This window comes from Sparus aurata, chromosome 24 (assembly GCF_900880675.1).
Source record: "Sparus aurata chromosome 24, fSpaAur1.1, whole genome shotgun sequence".
NCBI lineage: Eukaryota > Metazoa > Chordata > Actinopteri > Spariformes > Sparidae > Sparus > Sparus aurata.
Window position 1 is genome coordinate 12,985,929 of NC_044210.1, and position 21,852 is coordinate 13,007,780.

General features: G+C 40.9%; 1 protein-coding gene across 2 annotated transcripts; it reads left to right on the forward strand.

Moving 5' to 3' along the window:
* The first annotated feature begins 123 nt into the window (after positions 1 to 123).
* On the forward strand, positions 124 to 21,099 carry gpd2 (glycerol-3-phosphate dehydrogenase 2 (mitochondrial)). Of its 2 annotated transcripts, XM_030409950.1 has the most exons (18): positions 124 to 256; positions 4,402 to 4,511; positions 6,184 to 6,192; positions 8,051 to 8,222; positions 8,487 to 8,611; positions 8,702 to 8,799; positions 9,510 to 9,673; positions 11,591 to 11,755; positions 11,876 to 12,020; positions 12,586 to 12,779; positions 13,075 to 13,209; positions 13,292 to 13,467; positions 14,335 to 14,466; positions 14,552 to 14,710; positions 15,346 to 15,458; positions 15,576 to 15,654; positions 15,757 to 15,855; positions 19,103 to 21,099. In XM_030409950.1, exons 2-18 carry the CDS (start codon positions 4,410 to 4,412, stop codon positions 19,226 to 19,228), a joined length of 2,193 nt encoding a protein of 730 aa, XP_030265810.1. In that variant the 5' UTR covers positions 124 to 256; positions 4,402 to 4,409; the 3' UTR covers positions 19,229 to 21,099. The 2 variants fall into 2 exon arrangements, with proteins under 2 accessions (XP_030265810.1, XP_030265811.1); XM_030409951.1 differs by lacking the exon at positions 6,184 to 6,192.
* Positions 21,100 to 21,852: the final 753 nt, after the last annotated feature.

Below are 21,852 nucleotides of genomic sequence, written 5' to 3' on the forward strand. Positions count from 1 at the left end.
GGAAGACCGGTGTTGTGCAATCTTACCCTCCTTTTACGTCACCAACGTGGCACCGCCCCCACTTGAACGCCATTGGACGAGCGCAACCGCGTCCTGCGCTCTGATTGGCTCTCCGCGGTGTCGCTCGCGCCCGCTCCGTTTCCTGGTTGTAGCTGTCAAACACACAGGCTGCAGGTTCGGATAACAACCGATGTCCTCAGTCGCCGTCCGGCATCGCCCCGAGCGACTCTTACCCAACCACAAAACAAGAAAGCCTGTAAGTGAGAATGTCTGTTGTGTCGACGAGTGTTTCCCGGACATGTTTAATCTACCTAACGTGTGGTTTAACCCGCTGTTTGGTTGGCATAGAGCCAAAAACGAGGAGCAACATCTGCGAGTTTTGCTAGTGACTGACAGGGAAGGAGTAACCCCTTCACCTCAGCTGCTATAGCGAAGGACATGCCCTGTTAATGTGTCTATTTTAGTCATTTCAAACCGTGTACATATCTAAAAAATGTCCGCCGAAGTGAACCTCTTCCTGTTAGGTGTGCGAGCCGCCTTTAATATAACATGAAGAGCTTATTCGCGACCGTTAAGACGAAGCTTATTGCTGCTTTTCCTCAAAGACCAAACTAGGCTGACATTTTAATCCACAGTAAGATGAGTGAAGATAACGGTGTCTTCCTCTCATGTAGCCAGGTATGGAACAATATACCAAAAACCTGTCATCATACATCAGTATAGTACCACCTGCTGTTGAAAGAAAGGGGTTTTGTTCAGCGCAACAAGCGGGATTCCCGATTATTCTCTGAAAATACACAGGCCTTAAAATAGCAAAAAAGTCAATGGACCTCGCCATGTGTTTGATGGAAACCCAGCCTGCGTTTGAAGCAGGAAGCCCCCTCTCCCCTGCTGACTCATAATGAGTGTGCAGTCTGATGTAAGCACCATCATGAGGAGGGATAGTGAAAGGTTCTGGTTTTGTCAGCCACATGATTTAGGTTTAGATAGTTTGGTGGTTCAGCTGGATGAACTACATCCGTCAAGAAGCTTCCTCGGGGCTAATTATTGTCATATTTGGCCTTTTGTAGTGTTGAGTAATGAGCAGCTTGTGAGAAGGTGTGAACGCCGGTGGTATGCCACAGAGTAGATTATGTTGAAGGCCGATACATCAGGGTAGGGATGGATATTGATTGGACTAATGGACTTATTTTAATGCCTCACTAAGAGAAAGATAAACAAAAAGACCTATCAGAGATGCACCTGTTGAGAAATTCAGTGCCGATACTGATACTGACGGTTCTTGTTGTTGTTTATTCCACCCGAGTTGCCAGGGAAACCAAGAAACCTTCGTTATATATATAAAAACAATAATCCTATCATGACACTATCTTTGAAAGAGTAAACATTTGATGAAACAACCTGTAATATAACTTTCTTTCACATGAAAAACAAGCTCTTTCTTTCCAGTGTGGTAACACTTTATTATAAAATCACTAATAACGGTATCTGTATAGTTAATTAACCTTTTTTAAAGACTTACCTAGCTGTTAACAAACAATGACATGCTTAATAAACCATTTATTTAGCTGATGTTTATTGTAAAGTTGCACCGTATCAACTGATAAACCTTCACAATTGCTTCGATTAATGATTTATAAAGACTTATATCGTTTAATTAACTGTTGGTTAACCATTTATTAATGATGGTTATTATAAAGTGTCAGTGTCATTTAGGAAATCAGGAACTATTTGAAAATCAGTGTGTTTGATATTAAGCCCTGACAGAATATATTTATATTTCATATCATTAACCAATATTTTCATACATTTCTGTTACATGATGAAATCTTTTTTATTCTTGTCCGTGTAGACCTCAGTTGAACTTTGAACCCATCTTGGTGCGTTAAACCCTCTGTCATAATTATACTCTCTGAGGGCTATAATTATATTACATACTGTAGCTCACAGCTTTAGTATCTAACAAATGCAGTTGTGTAATGATAGATTGCAGTTACAGTTCTGTAGAAAAGCTGTTACACACTTTATAACGGGCGATAAAGAGACTGACTTCCTTTAACTAAGCGACGCTTTTTAGTCAGACTTTTTCTTTTTGTTGGTCATTTTTTACAGTTTAGCAGTCGTTTAAAGTGTCATGTTATAATTTATGATTTTTGGTGCTCACACTCGCCGACAGGATATCATGATAGGTCATTTTATTACACCGAACTGGTTGTTGACATTTGTGCCATCTGCAGCAGTGTTTTATTAAAATGCATTAGAATCTGCTCCAGCGTATGCCGCTCCCTGGAAACCTCAGTTCGAAGTACTGCGAGGCCCATTCGCCCCCGATGGTGTCGTGTTCTGCTCGTTCTGGTGCTCGGGGTCGTTATGAAAATGTGGAAACAGTATCCGAACAGTTGCTTCATAATAAGCTGCAAATAGTTAATTCTAATGTTGGTTTTATACATGATCTGGCCATGTGTAATAAACCGCCTGGTGTTATCCTGTTTTCAGTCATATCAACGATATTAATATGAGTTGTTTGCTTAAGTTTTGTTATATTGCCGCAACTTGGGAACTTCTGAACCAATTAGTTGATGAGTTATCAGCAAAATATGTGGTAAATTCAGTACTTTATGTCATTTCTTTAAGCAAAAAATGCCAGAAATGTCTTATATTAACCTCTCAATCGTTTAGATTTCCTGCTTTCTTTGTACAACTTGAGTGTAAATAACAGAATTTCTCACAGTTTTCTGACATTTTATAGACCAAACTGTAATCAAGACTGTAATTATCGGGCAGACTAATGGACAAGAAAACTAATGAAGCAGTTAATTGGTTAGTTGCAGCCCCAATTTCAAGTAGAATTGCACTACATAGTTTAGTATACACCTCAACAACCTGGAAGAGTTTTATGCATGTGACTATATTATTTCTTGTTTGTTTCCAACCTCGTTCCAGAAGTCAGCATGAAGTGTCCTATGTCATTTGATTCATAAGATCTTGAAGTTTCACTTAAAGTAAAAATTTTACATTTGTTTTGTATAAATATGGATGAATTTACCAGAATTTAAAGAAAATATCAGTCGAAATTGGTGTTTATTCATTACTTTGAACTCAGGAGTTTTAGTTTGTTGTTTTTTAAGAGATCTAACTGGTTGTTTTGGACTTCCATATAAATATTACATTATTATTAATATTATATTCTACACCTGACCTTTCCAAAGCAAGTTACAGCCATTTATTATCATATTATCCTCTGCGTTTTCCCATTGACAGACAGGTGTAATCCCATATTTCTCTCAGAGAGTAAACAGAAGGTTATCAAATCATAACAGAGGAGGAAATGAGAAAAAAGAAAAGTTACCTTTTTGTAGAGAAATATCTGAAACAACCAACAATCGATGCTGCAGAATGTGACGGAGTTTCAGGCCGTCGTTAACTGACTGAACAACATGTTAGGAATGCACTTTTTTCTCAGCAAAGCAGCTGCTTGTCTGGGAATTTGAGGCCATTAAGGTTAAAAAGTAACACGGAGTGACCCGGCTGCATTTTAAAAAGTCACAATTTGGGCTGCGAGAACTGCGACTAAACACAACAAGAAAAAGCTGGAAGAAGGACATTTGTTGATATATTTCTTAAAATTCAAATAATTGTACTGTGCATGAAACAATCCCTGAGACTTTACAAAAGTCATTTTGTGTTACCAGCTATTTAAATGCGTCGCAAAGACCAGTGAGAGTCAAAGTGTGGTGGATGAAACGTGCTGCAGAGTTGAACAAACATAATGATTTTGCAAAAGGTGCGGCTAACATTTAGTTTCAATATTGATGAATCTGTCAATTAGTTTTCCTTCCCGACTAATCAATGAGTCTGATGTTTAAATGTCAAAATAATCACAAACTCCCAGCACAAGTTACCAGTGTGACTTTAGAGATAGAAACATTTCATGATGACAGAAAACAGGAAAAACGAGGATGACGTAATGAGTGAAAACTGCCTGAGGGACTAAAAAAAAAGTTGTTTTTCAAGGAAACGTGCCAAATATTTGAGGTGATTCTGCGGTTTAGTATATTCCAAACTGGTTTTGGGAATGTTGGTCGGACAAAACAAACATTTAAGGCAATCATGTTGGAGGTTTGACTTTATTCTGATGTTTTATTTGACAGATTAATACAAATTAAAGATGCAACTCTTGTCAAAATTAAAATTCGTCCTCATTCTGCTCCACAGGTGTCATAACAAAGCAGTGAACTGTCCTCCTCTCATCTCATTCAGCCTGACTTGCAGCTTTTTGGATCCTCCCATCCCCCCTTTTACTTAACTCCCTCTGTCAGACTCGCATGCCTCCTTCACATGATCATGACAGAGCTTTATAACTCTGCTACGTCTCCTCACTGCACTTTACTTTCTCCGTAGGGCCGAGGATGGCGTTCAGGAAGGCTCTGAAACGGACGGCGATCCTAGGCGGCGGGGCGGTGGCCGCGGTGTTCGGCCTGTCGCAGCTGATCGAGTACAGGAAGACGCAGGTAATGATTTTGTGACGCTCCGTCAAATGTTTTGCTTTTTGCTTCGTGTTGCATGAGCTTTCAAGACTTTGAGTTTTGCAGCATTCGACTGAAATGTCAATATTTTGTGCTTTATCAGCTTCCTCCAGGCAAAATTCAGGGATAAACTCTAAATGCTCATGTTTTAGGTGTAACAAAAGTGTGTTTTCAGAATAAAATCTATCCTTTTTTTTTGCTTGAAAACAGTGTATAGTAAGCAGGGAGGGACTACCTCTCGGGGCATGTCTTGTCTAGATGTTGGAATGTGCTCTTAAGGTTTCCAAGGTGTGTTTGATTTTGTTTACCTGGTGATTTCCTGCAGCCGTGCAGGAGGCATCAGTTCACTCACAGGAACGCCGGCAGAGGATCTGAACTGCTTTAAAAACGAGGATAAAATCAACAGATTTCTTTTTTACCAGCAGGTTTTTACACTGAAGAGATAGTCCTCTGAAACTAACCTCCTCCATTTGTTTCTCTTCCACTTCGCGGTTCAATAACTTGGTGATTTATTATTATTGAGGAATTGAGGACAGCTTAAAGTCATTAAGTCAAGTGTTTGTTCTCAGACAAAGTTCTACGTCTTGGGAATAAGTGAATCCCTTTCTTGCTGAGTGTATGATGAGGAAATTGTCACCAATCTCATGTGTTTTGCTAAATATGAAGCTACACCTGCAGCAGGCTAACTTAACTAGTATGAACTAGTTGCCAGGCAGCCAGTATAGACTCCAGGAAGTCACAGATCCCAGCCGACTAATAAAATCCCCCCAATAAAACAGAAAGTTGTTGGTTTAAACTAAAAGCTCCGTGACTTAAAAATGAAGCCAAGCACTGCAGAAGAGCCAAAAAACAAGACCTAATGTTGAAACGTCCAACTTTACAGCAGAGGTATATGTTTCCATGTTGACAGCCCAGTAGAAAAAAAACAGTGTTGGTCTCCTTTGACTAATTCCGAGCTGAATTCAATTCATGAATACAGAAAAAACCATGTTCTTTGTTAATTCTCTAATTATTGTGACCTGTATACAATAACATAATATTTTACAGGACATGTTTGAAGAAAATGTAATGTTTCTGTGCATTTTCACACAGTTTTAAACCATTTGTTACAACATTGGTGTACGAAAAGTTGGAAAAGTTAGAGAGCATAAACCAAAACACTTCACTAAAAGTCCACTGTGGACTATATTGTGCATCTAAGCCTTATAATGAAATGGAAAACATGTGTAAGATGCATTTAGTTGTTTGATATATGTGTGATATTTGTGTTTATCTACAGGCCAGATTGTCTCATTCTTGTTGTTGACTCGACATGATGTTTAGCTGCTTGATGCTGTAGATGGACTGTATGATAAATGTGAGAAAATGAAGAAAGTGAGAGCAGTATGACGAGTTGTAGACCGGTGCCCGAGGTCAGTTAAAGCCTCACCTCGCCTCCATGACTGGTGACTCTGGGAGCTCCGCCGACCTTGAAACACTCCTTGAAGGTCCGAGTCATTTGAGGCGGCGGCAGCAGCTGTGTTTCCCCTGACCTCCGACCCGACTCGGGCCTATTTTCGGCATGCCTCACATCTACATGCCAGACTTCATGTGACTTTACAACCTAATGTGAACTTTGTTTTTGTGTCCCGTCCCCACCGTCGTCCTCCCAACCAAGCACGGATTGGTAAGCAAGAAGTCGCCCCTGATGAAATATAATTATTTTCACAATAGTTTGTAATCATGCATGCCTCTCTAATCCCAGTAATTGCAATGCTGATGAGATGAATGTCCGTCTTGTCTCCTTTAGCAAGGGCATATGGCTTGGTGCAGTTTTTTCGAAGACAGCGGCCGATTGGCTATTAGCATGGGCCTCGCGGCGCCATTGACTGACTTAACTTGATTACGGGGGGCAACGCTGGCTCTTAATTCTGTGGCGGTGTTTGTCTGCGTGCATCATCAAAAATAGACAATGATTATATCATCGTCTTGTTTGCGGTCGCAGAGCTAAATTACAAACGCCTGCTTCTTCTATTTGCAAGTCAAATGCCAACGTCTGCTTCAAAGCCGCTTGATGCAATCATTTAGCTTCAGCCTGCTAAAGAGAAGGAGAAAAAAATGAATAAATATTTCATTAGAGGTGAAATCCCACATCCTCACATCAGAGGGTGAGCGGGGCTTTTTTTTTTTAACATTTTATCTCTGTAAATTAATTATTTTGCTAATCAAACAGTGGATGTATGTGATGTTCAGCGGCTGAATGTGAGGTTGTTTTGTGGGTTTTTTTTTTTTTTGCGGAGCTGAGCAGCATGTTGCAGCGGCAGACAGTCACCCTCGGCAAACCTTTGCATGCTAATCACCTCAATAATATTTTGATTTTTGATTTTTGTTTGTTTTTTTTTGGCAACACTTGGAAACTGAAGGTGAAAATGAGACATCATAAGCACGTCTTTATCTCACTTTTCTAGAAAGAAGAGCTCGTCATAAAACACTTTTCCAATAACATCCGGCTGTGGTCAAAGTATTCAGATTGTTTACTCGTAAATAAAAGCAGCAACTGTGTAAATAAAACGTATCAATTATGAGTAAAAGTCCTGCATTTACTCTTTACTGTGTAAAAGTTAAAGAAAAACATGCTTAAAGTAGCAAAATTGGTAATTTTGCTGTTTTTTTCTGGTGCAGCTTCAACGACCAATCGATTAGTTGCTAGTTATCAAATAAGATATCTTTGATATCTATCTATTTCTTTGATAATCAATGAATCTGCTTGAGTAGCTCAGTCAGAAAAAAAGAGTCAAAATGATCTAATTCCAGATTCGAAACGTGAATTTTTTCCGGTTTTGACAAAAACTGACACAATTTTCCACCATTTTCTGACATTTTATAGACCAAACAAATAATCAACAGGAAATAATCATTAATTACAGCCCTAAATACATCAATGAGTAAGCAGCTTTGTCATGTTTTAACAAGTATGAACTACTTTTATGGATAGTTTAATGTACAGCAAGTCTTTAATGGCGTCAGATAAATGTAGATAAATGTCGAAATCCAAATAAAATCTAAAGTAAAAGTTTAGATTAATGAATATTAGCAACATATCTATTTTAAAAAGAATATATTTCAAACTTTAAATCAATCCGCCTTGAAAAATCTGCATTGTTCAGGCGAAATTCAACTTTTTAGTTAATAAAGTAATTAACGCACAATACAATAATGCATACGACGAGGCAGAATACAAGCGTATCTCCAACGTAACCTCATCACGCATTCACCTCAAATCCATAATGTATTAAAGTGATTGCGAGTCATTATGATTTATGTCACATGTGATTGTATGCGGTGATTGTGATGCGTAAACACATTCCACTTGGATATGTGTCTGCAGCGCGCTTATAATGTGTCGGAACGCACCTGAAGGGAAGTGTTGCTGCATCTTCTGTTAACATAGAGTGTAATTTGAAACATTAACATAGAGACTTTAGTTTTGCACGACAAAACGAGCGCAAACGAGTCTTTAAGTGTTTGTGTTTGTGTCACATCAGGCTCGGTTGGCTCACGTGGCGGCAGAAGCCGAGCTGAAGGCCCCCTTCGCGGACGAGCTTCCCTCCCGGAAGGCGCAGCTCGCGGCGCTGGAGAACACCGAGGAGTTCGACGTGCTGGTGGTCGGAGGAGGAGCCACGGGTGTAGGATGTGCCTTAGACGCTGTCACACGCAGTAAGATCACTCTCGCTTACAGCTCCTCTCGTGGGAGGTAACAGGTTTCAGGCTCTGTAAAGTGAGCTCAGTGAGTCATGAGTGAAGGAGAGAAGCGCCTGCTGCTAACAGTCCAGAAATATTCAGTTTAATATGATATAAATGAGGGGAAAGTAGGAAATGTCCATGTTTGAGAGGCTGAACGTGACATTGATCAATTATAAAAAAAGAAAATATACATTTTCCTGTCTAGTATTGACTTATCCTTTGTCATTCTTTCCCCAGACCTAAAGACTGCCCTCGTGGAGAGAAACGATTTCTCCTCGGGGACGAGCAGTCGGAGTACCAAGCTGATTCACGGTGGAGTCCGTTATCTCCAGAAGGCCATCATGCAGCTGGACTACGAACAGGTTCCTCCTCATCCTCCTTTTTTTTATTATTTAATCGAATCTGTTGCTCTTCTTCACCCTCATCTTATCTCATTCTCTCCACCTGAACAGTACATGATGGTGAAAGAGGCCCTCCATGAGCGAGCCAACCTCCTGGAGATTGCACCTCACCTATCAGCACCGCTACCCATCATGCTTCCTGTTTATAAGTAAGTGTCACAGACTCCTATCATACAAAACAATGGTGATGCATCAGGCTAGAATGTTTCCAGTGTCCGTTTCTGTCGATCACGGACATGTTGAAACATGTTCACCCTTTGATTATTAATTTTATGTTTATGGTCTGGTTGGATTAAGGGACAAAAAACACTTGGTTGGATAAAGATCATGTTTTGGCTTAAAATATCAGATTCTGTTGCCACAAAAACAAACACAAAATGTCCTGATGTCTCATTTAAAATACACAGTTTTGTTGCAGAGAAGACGAGAAGAAAAAGTCCCGATATCTCGCTGAAAAATATCCGATTTTGTTGCCACGAATAAAGATGAATATTTTCTTGATTTCTCATTGAAATACCTGTTTTATCTCCAGAAATAAGACTGTAAAACTTCTTGATTTTGTTGTCACAAAGACAGCTGAAATATGTCTTGACATCTCATTAAAGATACTCTGCTTTGTTGCCACAATGATAGTTAGAAAATGTCCAGACATCTCGCTAAAAATGCCTGTTTTTATCAGTTTTACCAGAGATTGGTCTCAAGCAGTGAGTCCACGCTGTCTCATCTTTAACGTACCTGTTTGCAAAATGCCAACATTTTACTGTGGCACTGGCTGTTCTTTTATCACTAAACTTCAGGTAACTGAAGGGTTTTTTATTCATTTTAATCTGGACTTTAATCACTGTGTTAATTTCTTAAGATGGTGGCAGTTGCCTTACTACTGGGCCGGGATCAAGATGTACGACGTGGTGGCCGGGATCCAGTGCCTGAAGAGCAGCTACGTCCTCAGCAAGACGAAGGCCTTGGAGCTGTTCCCCATGCTGAAGAAGGACAAGCTGGTGGGAGCCATCGTCTACTACGACGGTGAGTCAAAGCTTTCCGCCTGCAGAGGTTTTTTCTTTCATCTGCTTTTCTTTAAGTAGGATATTTTCACACGGGCGCTGGCATGTGTGGACAGTCATCTTAAATGCATGCTTCGTTTGTTGATTCATTACTCACCTCGTTATTTTCTGTAAACATGATGAAGGCAGCTGAGTCAGGCTCTCCTGCCCTTTAACCACTGGTTGACTTTTTGTTCCTTCACACTGACTAAACCTGCAGCCAGTTTTATTAAAGGTTTTTACATTTTCTTAGCAGCCCCTCATGATTCTGGTAGCTTGTTTTTGAGAGAAAATTCCTCCCGATGTCTGACAACAGCAACATTAATGACCACTTTGCCTGTAAACAAATGCAAAATTGAAAAACTGTAGATTTCTCAAGTGAATTCTTGATCTGAATACATTGTAATCTTGTGTAAACATGATTAAGTTGCCCAGATGAGGCCCTCAGAAGTAAATCTTGCCCCGTGGCCTTCACATCTCCACTGGTCCCTAACAAAGCGTGTTGACAGGCTGGTAGGATGCCCTCTCTGCCCCGTGGCGGTAAAGGTTGCGTGTTCCCTGGATGAGAACGGCGGAGAACCAAACATATGCTGAGTGTCCAGCTGAGTGTGAGGAGCGCTGGTGCCGCGGGCGTCCTTTTCCTCTCCGCCACCGAAAATAACAAATCTGTGTCTGCGGGTGATGTGTCTGTTACTGTAGGCTTCACTGAGCGTCAGCTCGTCTCGTCTGTGTCAACGGGCTGCTGTTTATTTTAGAGCTGATGCCACTTAAAGATGCTTTTTATTTCTAAGCCAAGATATCTGATAAATCTGCGTATTTTACCGCCAAATATAACACATTTTTAAAGGATTTAACTTGAATTATAAATGTTATTTATTAGTTGTTTTTAATTGAATAAAATGTATCCGCTCAACAGCCTGTTTTGGAGGCGTTTTACTCGTTTAATCTTCAGTTATAACTGGATTTACTGCAGGCTGGAGAAACGGAAGGAGACCAATTCCTTGGTGCAAAGCAGCATATGTTTGATTTCCACCCCCTCCCTCACCGTCATCTGCTCCGGGGGGGAGGAATGTGGGGGGGGAGGCAGGGCCGGGATGATGGAGGGGTGGGGCATCTTTTCTCCAATTATGCCGTCTGGAACAATCACGGCGGTGACATTTCGAAATCTGACCTTCTCTCCCGGCGGTGTGGAGCGCAGAGGAGCGGCGTCGTTGGTCGGACCGGCTGAGCAGCAGCTTTTTCTCCCGCTGTCGTGGTTACTGCTGCTGCCACCGACAACACACACGCACACACACACACACACACACACACAGGAGAGCGAATGTGACGGCCCTGTCCTCTCCTTCTGAATTGGCTGTTGTTTATAAGTCCTGAATGCTTTGGGAAATGACATGAGAGTAGTTTAATGTAGGTGCAACACGTCTGTCAGAAATGCTTTGTTATGCACAGAAGTCCATAAACAAAACATATGATTTAAGGGTGAGATTAAAGTGTGTTTAGAGGTTTTTTCTGCTGCATATGTGACATAAATATTATAAAGCCTTTTGTGGCTCTAGACGATTTGCATGTAATCTGATAAATTGCCTCCAGTGATGTCACTCAGTGGCTCTGTGCAGAATCAGAGGAAAAATTAATGAAAATATCGTTAAAGAAAGTGAGGAAAGATTCCTGGATGTGTCCTTCTATCCAAAGCTTAATAAGGTCTGTTCTGACTCAGACATGTCCTCCGTCTTCTGTGTAATCCTGCTGACAAATCAACAATCTGTGCTGGATATCCGTCCAAGTTTTCACGCTTGTTGTCCGTCCAGATTTGTTGGAGTTTGTTTCTGTCTAACCTAGAAATTGCTTAGGAAACAAAACTTATGTAACTGAACAATTCTTCTTCTCTTTTCTCCTTCAGGGCAGCACAACGACGCCCGTATGAACCTGGCAATTGGCCTCACTGCCGCCCGCTACGGCGCCGCCGTCGCCAACTACACCGAGGTCGTCCACCTGCTGAAGGCAAAAGACACGCAGACCGGCAAGGAGAGGGTGTGTGGAGCTCGCTGCAGGGACGTTATCACAGGTGAGACAACTCCTGAAAATGTCGTGGTTTTCTTGAGTTGATCAGTTGTTTTATCTAGAGACTCAAAGATGACTCAAACTGATTGATTGATTATCACATCCCATCCTTCCCCTCTCCCAGGAAAGGAGTTTGACGTGAAGGCCAAGGTTGTGATCAACGCCACCGGCCCGTTCACAGACTCGCTGAGGAAGATGGACAACCAGGAGACGCAAAACATCTGCCAACCGAGCGCCGGCGTCCACATCGTCATCCCCGGTTACTACAGGTGCTCACACACACACGCTCGCACGCTGACTTTAAATTGGCTGTCATGTTTGTATAAGCGATGTTTGACTTCTCTCCAAGTCTTCTGTGTTTCAGAATGCATTAACAGCGTTGTCTCATTCTAATGTGTAAATTCTAAGCCGGCTAAACTGTTACCTGACCTATACCATCACGCACGACACAATCTTCTCTGGTTAAGATACAACGCGGCAATAGAGCGGTTCTGTTGAAGTCGGGGGTTTTTAAAGTTCAGCGAAAGCTTATTGAGTGAAACCCGAGGGAGCGCGAGCCCTTTGAACAGCGGCAGAAATGCCAACCACCTAATTCTCTTCCTCCCGCCGCTATCTGCCCCCTCGCCACCTCCTCTTCCTCCCACATATCTCTGATTTTTCCATTTGCGCGTCCTCTCTGACTCCTCAATTTGTCTTTCCCTTCCTCGCTTCGTTTCTTTGTGCTTTCTCTTATTGTTTCTTCTCTAAAACACCTCCCACTCGTCCTCACGCCGAGGCAGTAAAGACAGTCGAGACATGAGACGTAATGATAAAAGGATTATTTGTGTATTTCAGTCCTGACAACATGGGTCTGCTCGATCCGGCGACAAGCGACGGTCGTGTCATCTTCTTCCTGCCCTGGGAGAAGATGACCATCGCCGGGACGACCGACACGCCCACTAACGTGACGGCACACCCAATCCCGGGGGAGGACGACATCAACTTCATCCTGAACGAGGTCCGCAACTACCTCAGCCCTGACGTAGTAGGTACGGTAACTGTGATCATGTGTTTGACAGATGAACTAGATGAGATTATAGAGACATCTGTAGCCGCCACTCTTTGTCTTTTTTGTTTTGTTTTGCTCTTGCTAACCACTCATTATTTTACATTCATGATCGTAATCTAAAACGCAGCTTCGACCCTCCGCAGTCGTGAACATTTGTGTGTATATATGCAGGATATGGTTTAATGATCGATAAGTCCAAACCCTTTCATACACAACTACACCCTTGTCTTAGTCCCGAATCTTGTTGAAACAGATTGTGTTTGTGTCGTCTTCAGTGCGCCGCGGAGACGTGTTGGCAGCGTGGAGCGGCATCCGACCCCTGGTGACCGACCCCAACTCCAAAGACACTCAGTCCATCTGCAGGAACCACATCGTCAGCATCAGTGACAGCGGACTGGTCACCATCGCCGGTCAGTCAGCCTCCAGGATTCAGCCTCTGAGTTTAAAAAGCTGCGTGTCAACCGTATTAAAGTGCTTGTTTTGTGTGTCCAGGTGGGAAGTGGACCACCTACAGGTCCATGGCCGAAGAGACGCTGGACGCAGCCGTCAAAGCTCACGGCCTCTCAGCGGAGACATGCAAGACTGTTGGTCTGATGCTGGAGGGAGCTAAAGGCTGGACGCCGACGCTCTACATCCGCCTGGTGCAGGACTACGGACTGGAGAACGAGGTAAAACAAACTCAGTCTTTGTTTCACCAACTCAGCTCAACGTAGAAACTTTTTAGTCCGATCGTTTTTGCGTTTCTGTTAACGATTAACAACGTTTGAGCCTCAGAGATGCTTCTTCTTCCAAATTGTTGAACTATTCCTTTCCTGCATGTCTAGACGCAGCAGAATCAGACCTTTAGCTCCGTACTGTACACGGGAGCGGACTCGCATTCACCTCTTAACAAAGTGGTGAAATCCTCCTCACACAGACACATTCAGCGTCTCCTTCAGTGGAGCTGACATTAAAGCTGCTGCTGTAACAATGCTGACATTTCTGCTACACAAAGGCCGGACGCGCGCCGAAATGCACTGTACGCCGCGCGATTTATCAGCGGCATCGAGTAAGGGCACATTGATTTACATCAGCTACACGCCATCTTTCCAATAATTAGCCTGTGCGTTTTTCATGAAATCCAATAGAACATCGTTTCATGAAGAAAAAGTACTCGTTCTCTGAGCGTCTCCGGTCTACTTACTCCTCATTAGAGGCGTTCTGCTGTTCTCTGGAATATTCCTCAAAGGTCACTGTTGATATTTGGACAGCGTTTGCCCTTTCACATGATCGGAGCGCCGATGATCTGAATAGCAAACAGGCCTCCCGTCTCCTGTAAACACGTGACACCTCATCGACAAAGCGGCGCTGACGCTTAGCGTTTAACTCCGAGGAGGTGAGATCGATCATGTGACGAGGCGCTGCCGCCGCCACGATGTACACTGTGAAACCTGCGATTTTATAGTTTCTGAACTGTATGTTTCGTCATTGAATGAATATTTCATCAAGTAAAGCTTGTGTTCTGTTTAATCAAATGTCTTTTCCTCTGTTCACAGGTCGCTCAGCACCTGGCTGCAACGTACGGAGGAAAGGCGTTCGATGTGGCCAAGATTGCTCAGGTCACCGGGCAGAGGTGGCCAATCGTAGGGAAGCGACTGGTGTCAGAGTTCCCTTACATCGAGGCCGAGGTACAGCCGGAGTTCCTGCATATAGTCAAGACTCTCAAAGCTTAGATTCTCCAGATGTAGCCTCACGTGAGTCCTCTTTTCTCAGGTTTTGTACGCGATCAAGGAGTACGCCTGCACAGCCATCGATGTCATCGCCCGGCGAACTCGCCTGGGCTTCTTGAACGTGCAGGCGGCCGATGAAGCGCTGCCACGCATCGTGCAGATCATGGGCAAAGAGCTGGACTGGAGTCAGGAGAGGAGGACGGTACGATTGAACACTTTGTCTCACAATTAATTGGAACTTTTTACCTATAGCTAGCTTGCTCGTTTAGCCAGATAACACTTCAAATCAGCGTTTTTTCTGACGAGTGGGGAGAAAAAAATCTGTCAAAAACTTTTCACGAGTATGTGTAACACTCCTCCCTGCCCCAGTGAACCGGCTCTGTTTTGCATCCTGCTTTAATCCTTTGTGGGGATTTTTTTTGAATTCCCTGCAGTTTTCTTTTTCAATAAGTGCACAATGGAAAGGTCCACGCCCTTTATCCCTTCACAGCAGAAGCTTCTGTTTGTGTATGAAAGAGATGAAACTGAACTCTCACTGTTCTTTGAGCCGTTATTGTCAAGCGGCAGCACCGGAGTCTTAACTCGGCTCAGGTGAACAACATGTTGCCTTTTGGTAATAAATGTTCTTGTTTTGGTCCAATTAAGTAATGGCCACGCATCACAAAGATGCCTTATTTCAGCTGTATTTCTTCAGTCAACTAGTCTAATAGTTGTCATAGAATATAATGAAAGTATACTGGCCTCAAAGACATGTTTTAGGGCTGAACATGTGTAGGATTAGCCTCTAAAGATGACTGTGAAATCACTCTTGATTCCTTCTGTCCATGTTCGATTCAGGAGGAGCTCGAAGCAGCCAGGAAGTTCTTGTACCACGAGATGGGCTACAGGTCTCGCTCTGAGCAGCTGACCAAGACGTCTGAGATCAACCTGGACTACCAGGAAGTAGTCAGGTAACTATTACACATCTTTTTTCTTTGAAAACGGGGTCTCTGAAGGTAAACTGCTGAATGATTTCCCCCTTTCTTCCTACTTAAAATCTCCCTCACTCTCTGTTATCTGTGCGACAGGTACAAGAAGCGTTTCCACAAGTTCGACAAAGAGAGCAAAGGATTCATCACCACTGTGGACGTGCAGCAGGTTTTGGACGTGAGTCGTCCGTCTCTGTATTTTTTCCGTCTTGTCTTTCACCTACACACTTGTCTTCATTACACGTTATCGACCTGCTCTCCTGTTCTATTGTCTCCGCAGAGCATCAACGTCCAGATTGATGAAAATTCCCTGCATGAAATCCTTAACGAGGTGGACCTCAACAAGAACGGACAAGTGGAAATTGATGAATTCCTGCAGGTACGTAACACGCGGACAGATATCGGTGTGGAACGTGAAAACAATGTGATAAGATCTGATTATTTCTGCAGATATTTCACTTTTACTGCAGCAGGTTCACGTGTAAAACTGTGCTGCTCGATCGGCTGCAGTCTGAGTAAGAACAGGATTTTTATTATTCTTTTTTTTAACAATATCTTCTTTTTTTTTATTTTGTTTTTAACATTTTCTTTAAAGCTTACATCTGAAATGTGTATCACACATTTACTTCAAGCTTGTTTAAAGGAAACTGTGTTTTTTTGAAAAGCAGAAATGTTTCTAAAATCAGAAATTCAGCTGTGAATTTTAAAGAAAAAGTAGTTTTGATGCTCTTTCATATAAGCTGACAAAATCTACCTCGGGAGGAAGAATTAATCACAATTAAGTAAAATCAAATATCCAGCGAGTCCTCTTTGGCTCCACTGAACAGATTTAATTATTAAATGCTTACAAGAGTGGAAACAATATGAAGAAAACTCCCTTTTTGCAGCCTTAAGTGTTAAAACCTTACTTTCCTAAATCAAGAGAAAGATTGTGCATTTGTTACCAGTAGAAATCAACCAGCCATGTCACATTCACATTTAGCTTTATTCTTTGTTGAATTCTCCTCATAAAGTCAGCCTTTTTTTATCAATAATTAAGTCTCCAAAACCTCTAAAAACAAGTGAAATTCATCTTTTTTCTTGAAGATAGTAGTTCGATTTTATAAAACCCTGAAACATCTTGAATTGCTGTGGAAAAATGATCTGACTGTATAAAAAGTGTGTGTCTGCAGCTGATTGGAGGAAGCATAAATGCCTCACACCTCTGACAGAGTCCGCAGAACAAACAGCACTGATGACATGAGGGACAGATAATAGAAGCTCAGGGGAACTTGAACCGTTACACAATTATTTCTTCTCGTTTTTTTTTTGCCTTCAGAATTTTTCGTGTGAGGCCATATTCTTGTTTCTAATCACCCATCTTTTCACGCCATAGAAATGGTTACAAAACTTGGCTTAAAAGTCAAATTTTATACACGTAGCTGATCCTATATTTTGAATTTTGAATGTTTTTATACTGTAGATGTCTATCCAAAGCGAAGCATCTCCCTGAACTGGTGCAGAATATAGAAAGAAGTACAATGAAGATAGTTACTGAAGATTAAAATAATGTATTTATAGGATTTGAAAGGAAATTTTAAGAGTAGTCGGCACGTATACGGTGATCAGAAACGGATCTAATAAGTGACACGTGGATTACTGATCTAATTTGATTTAATATTAGTACAAAGATATAATATTTCACATCTTTAAGCTCTTAAACTTGATATTCTCTTGAATTTGAGGTAAGAAGAACCGCAGTAACGGTCACTGAAGCTGCAACACAGGTTATCGTTAAAAAAAAAGACCTTGATCCACCTGAGATGTGAGAACAGTGACGTCCGCTGCTGCTGACAGAAGGTGTGAAGTCTCAGACAGAGTTAATTAGGAAGGAGACTCTGTTTAATGAGGCCTGAAGTGTGTCCGTGTTCTCACCGGAGTCCAGAAAAGAGTCGTTACGCAGCAGCGTGATGACAGTCGATGATTTAAGTCTTCATTAGTGGGTCGACACACGACTAAATCTGTGTCAGTGAAACGGGACGTGGTCGAGGGTTTTTTTTTTACTTCATGTGGTGTGTATTGTGATGCTGAATGTGTGTTTCTGCTTGTGTTTGTCCGACCTGCACGTGGACGACTTAGAGACAACAAACAGGTAGCGTACAGCGCGGCGCTGGTGGGAAACGAGCCCTCCGAGTGGGCGTCCTCTCACAAAATAACAAAACGCTCGTGTGGTGGAGAAAGACGACGATGGCTGAAGGGATTAAACTCACTAAAAGCATCCAACAAGTGTTAAAGCTGCACGAGGAAACTTTAAACTTTAAGGATAAAAGTGACGGTATTATTTATTTTTGTCTTATTAAAAGGAAAATGTGTGAAAAAGACAAAAAAAACTTAAATAATTTGATAATAATTTATTTTTTTAATGATGGTCACACTTTATTCTAACTGTCATTAATAAATGTTATAGTTAATTTCACTTTAGTTATTTAACTGTTTTATTAATCAATTATTAGTCATTTTAATTTAATGTTTATAAAATTATGTTAATGCTAAATAAATAGTTTTTAAAGGATGTAAACAGTGAAATAACTATTAACCTAAGTTCATATTAACTATAATCTTACTTTTTATTAATGACGTTATTGTAAAGTGTCACCAGAACATCGTGTTCTCTCCCAAGTGATGACGATGTTTTCTAACCGGAAGTTATTGTAAACAAACATGGAAAAATGAAGTAAAACAAAAATGATGGTAATAACAATGATAAAGGATGGCTTGCAAAGGATAAATAAAGCCATAATTATAATAATGCACACATTTTTTTTTATTTAAATCTCCAGAAACATCAAGACTAACATGTTTATTTATTTATTTATTTATTTATTACACAAGGTTGGGAGGATAAAAATGCACAAAAAGCAACAGAATGGAAAAAAAACTGCAACTAAAAACAACAAAAATAAATGAACTTATTCACTGATTGAAATATTAAAACAATATAGTACACAAGTTGAATTAATAAACATGCAAACAATCATGTATTTGATTGTTTGCATGTTGTCAGTTCTGTTATTGAACTATCAACATATCTGAAACAAGATATGTTTTACAGCTAAACAATAAACTTTATTGCTAAAGTGACACAAATGCTCAGAAACATTAAACTTCACGGGGAAGTCAATAATTGTAAATTGAATCTGAAGCATCTTTTTCTGCAGAGGTTTCGTATCGCGCCGTCTGCAGGCTGAACTCTGTGAAAAGCCAATATTGGAAAGCTGATATATTGATCAGGCTCTTCTACTCTGTACAAACACAGAACACATGTAGTGATATACTGTATATTGTTGGTTTTGGTCTTGATAAGAAAAATATAGATGAATCCTTTCCACATCCTAAATAAATATATAAACATGAATGTGTTTGTAGAAAATCACCACAATGAGACGATACACATAGAGAGTTATTAATAAACCCTCGTTCGGCTTTAACACGTGAAGAACTCGATCGGTGTCGGTTTCACGTTCTGCCTCTTAAAGTTCTGGGATGTGAAGGTGCTCTGACGGCTCTGAAGCGCTGAATTGTGGGTATTTTCACAGTCCTGCGCCCTCGGCTTGTTGTCTCACACATCTGCTCTGTTTCCTGTGCAGCTGATGAGCGCCGTGAAGAAGGGCCAAGTGTCCGACAGCCGTCTCGCCATCCTGATGAAGTCGGCGGAGGAAACTCTGGATGAGAGAGGCCCGGTGACGGTGGACCGGAGCGGAGGCGGCGTCTGAGCGCGAGGGGTCTTTCAGGGATGCCGAGAAGAACCTTCTGGTCGTCTTTTTTTTATAGGTGGTGATGACAGAAAAAAGGGGTCTCAAATGCAAATGGCGCTATTTGAATGACAATAATGCAATCAAGGATGCGGCGGGATGAATTTGGCCAAATCAAGTGCAGACCAGCGTCACTCCTGAGTGTTTTTTAGGGTGAAACGGGATCTGATGACGGAGGCTGAGGTTTGTGTTCCCATGAAGTGTGTTTTTGTCCGTCTTTGTCTCAGTGGAGTGATTGCTTCTCAACATCAGGTGCCTCTGACATTACAGCACACATTGTATCTGTTTTATATACTGTCTTTTAACGAACCGTTTGATATTTTAATCATGACATCATCCTCGTCAAACACTCCTTTTTAAACTGATTGTCGGGGGGAAAGATTGTCCTCAATGTGATGCAGCTTTTTAAAAACGGCAACTGAGCGTTTGGTTCGGTTTTTGTTTTAAGGGTCCATTGTTTTATAGTTTCCTTGAAAGAACGATGTGATTTGATGCCAAACGTAGTGAAAATAGAGACGGTTTTGAGAGTGTTTTCTCCAAATTATCTTCGATTGTTGCTCACTTTTCCTCAAATAAGCACTGAAAAGCAAGTGGTTGACTTTGGACTGTTTGTCACTCAGAGGACCATGTTTAATTCATTTTAAAGTAGTTCTGTGTTTTAACTGTTATATATAATAATGAATAATCAAACTGCACAGCTTAAACCGCTCAATTAAAATGTTTAATAGTTGAAATTGAAACATCAACAACGTGTTAATTAAGAGAGCTTTAGAGGAACTGGGAAGCTGATTTTGTTGCCTTTGTACAGAGACGGGCTAACTGTCTCTCATCTTTATGCTAAGCTAAGCTAACCAGCTGCTGTGGCTACTATATAGACCTGACAGTGATGTAGATTTACTTCTCTCACCAAGAAAACAACTTAATTTAGATTTTAAAAATGAAGTTTTCAGCAGTAAATGAATGAGAAATTAATATTAACTTTGTTTATTTTACCTTTAATTAGTAACAAATCACTAATTCTTTCCAGGAAACTTCCTCCGAAATAAATAACAATATAAATGGACCCTGAGTTAAAGCCTTACAAGGCATTTCAATGTTTTGTTTCTGATCTTTGCATGTTACAAGCACTAGTCAGGTGATTTTTAACAGTACTTTAACACTCTGAGATGTTTCTGATGTTGTTGTTTTCTGGCGTACGTCCAGGAGAAATCTTCCTACTGTCCACTGTGTTTTCCATCTCTTGCACTACCTGCCACTACTGGTACTGACGTTTACATGATGAGGTCTCCAGCTTTAGCGTTACTGAGGATGCTGCTTTTAAATCACCGCTTTATGTTAAATTATTTATTCCTTTTGTCTGTGGCACTGCAGCTGTTTACAGACAGAAACTGAGATTATAGATTTAGGAGCAGGATTATGAGGGACTACGATGTTTGAGTAGATTTATTGGGTCGTATGCATGCTAAATGTTAACCGTTCTCTTAATAATGTAAAGCAAAATCTTTATTTTTCTTAATGTGTGTTTGAAGTGGAGATATTTCTTTCTTGTCCGTGCTTGTGGTCGAGAGATCTGATTCAAAAGCTGTATTAACGCACAAACTGATCGTATATTTAATCCTGCATGCCGTTAGCTTCATTGTTTATGTGACAGATGTTTGATCTCCAGATATCGAGGGGAAAGGGGAAGGCATGAATGTATGATATGTGCCTCGATGTGCCTAAGACATTTTCATAACGCCACACACTCCATGTTAAACAACACAGGAAATTATGTTAAGAATGAAAAGATATTTAAATCACAGTTGTTATATAAAGATGAATATTTAAAATGTGTTGTATGTCAGTTTTTCTTTTGCACCAGGGGTCTGTTGAAAGCTGCCATGTTTGAGAGATTAACAACCAGAAATTGAGTTTCAAGTGATTATTTGGTAATTGTAAGTCAAAAAGGACTTTTATTTTGAAAGGGTAGTGGTAAAAAAGGACGCTTATTTTTAAGAGATAGCTGTCAAAAAGGACACTTACTTTGTGGGTGTATGTGTCCAAAAGGACACCTATTTTGAAAGGGTAGAGGTCAGAGAGGACACTTATTTTGAAAGGGTTGTGGTCAAAAAGGACACTTATTTTGATGGGATTAGGTGACAGAAGGACATTTATTTTGAAAGGGTAATTATAGAAAAAAAGGACACTTATTTTTAAAGGGTAGCAGTCAAAAATTACACTTATTTTGTAGGTGTATGTGCTCAAAAGGACACTTATTTTGAAAGGGTTGTGGTCAAAAAGGACACTTATTTTGATGGGATTAGGTGACAGAAGGACATTTATTTTGAAAGGGTAAGTATAGAAAAAAAAGGACACTTATTTTTAAAGGGTAGCAGTCAAAAATTACACTTATTTTGTAGGTGTATGTGCTCAGAAGGACACTTATTTTGAAAGGGTAGGAGTAAGAAAAAAAGGAATTTGAGGAAACATTTCTGCGGAAGCTGAGAATGGCCATGCTTTTAAGTATTTTCTTGATGTTTCATCTTGAGATAAAATGAGAAAGAACTTTAATAATCCAGAAGGACATTCTGGTGCCCGAGACTCCT

Coding starts and splice junctions, on each gene's coding strand:
- gpd2 (XM_030409950.1), top strand. CDS start 4,410: ATGGCGTTCAGGAAGGCTCTGAAACGGACGGCGATCCTAGGCGGCGGG. Junction 8,800..9,509: donor ATCATGCTTCCTGTTTATAA/GTAAGTGTCACA, acceptor TAATTTCTTAAG/ATGGTGGCAGTTGCCTTACT. Junction 12,021..12,585: donor GTCATCCCCGGTTACTACAG/GTGCTCACACAC, acceptor TGTGTATTTCAG/TCCTGACAACATGGGTCTGC.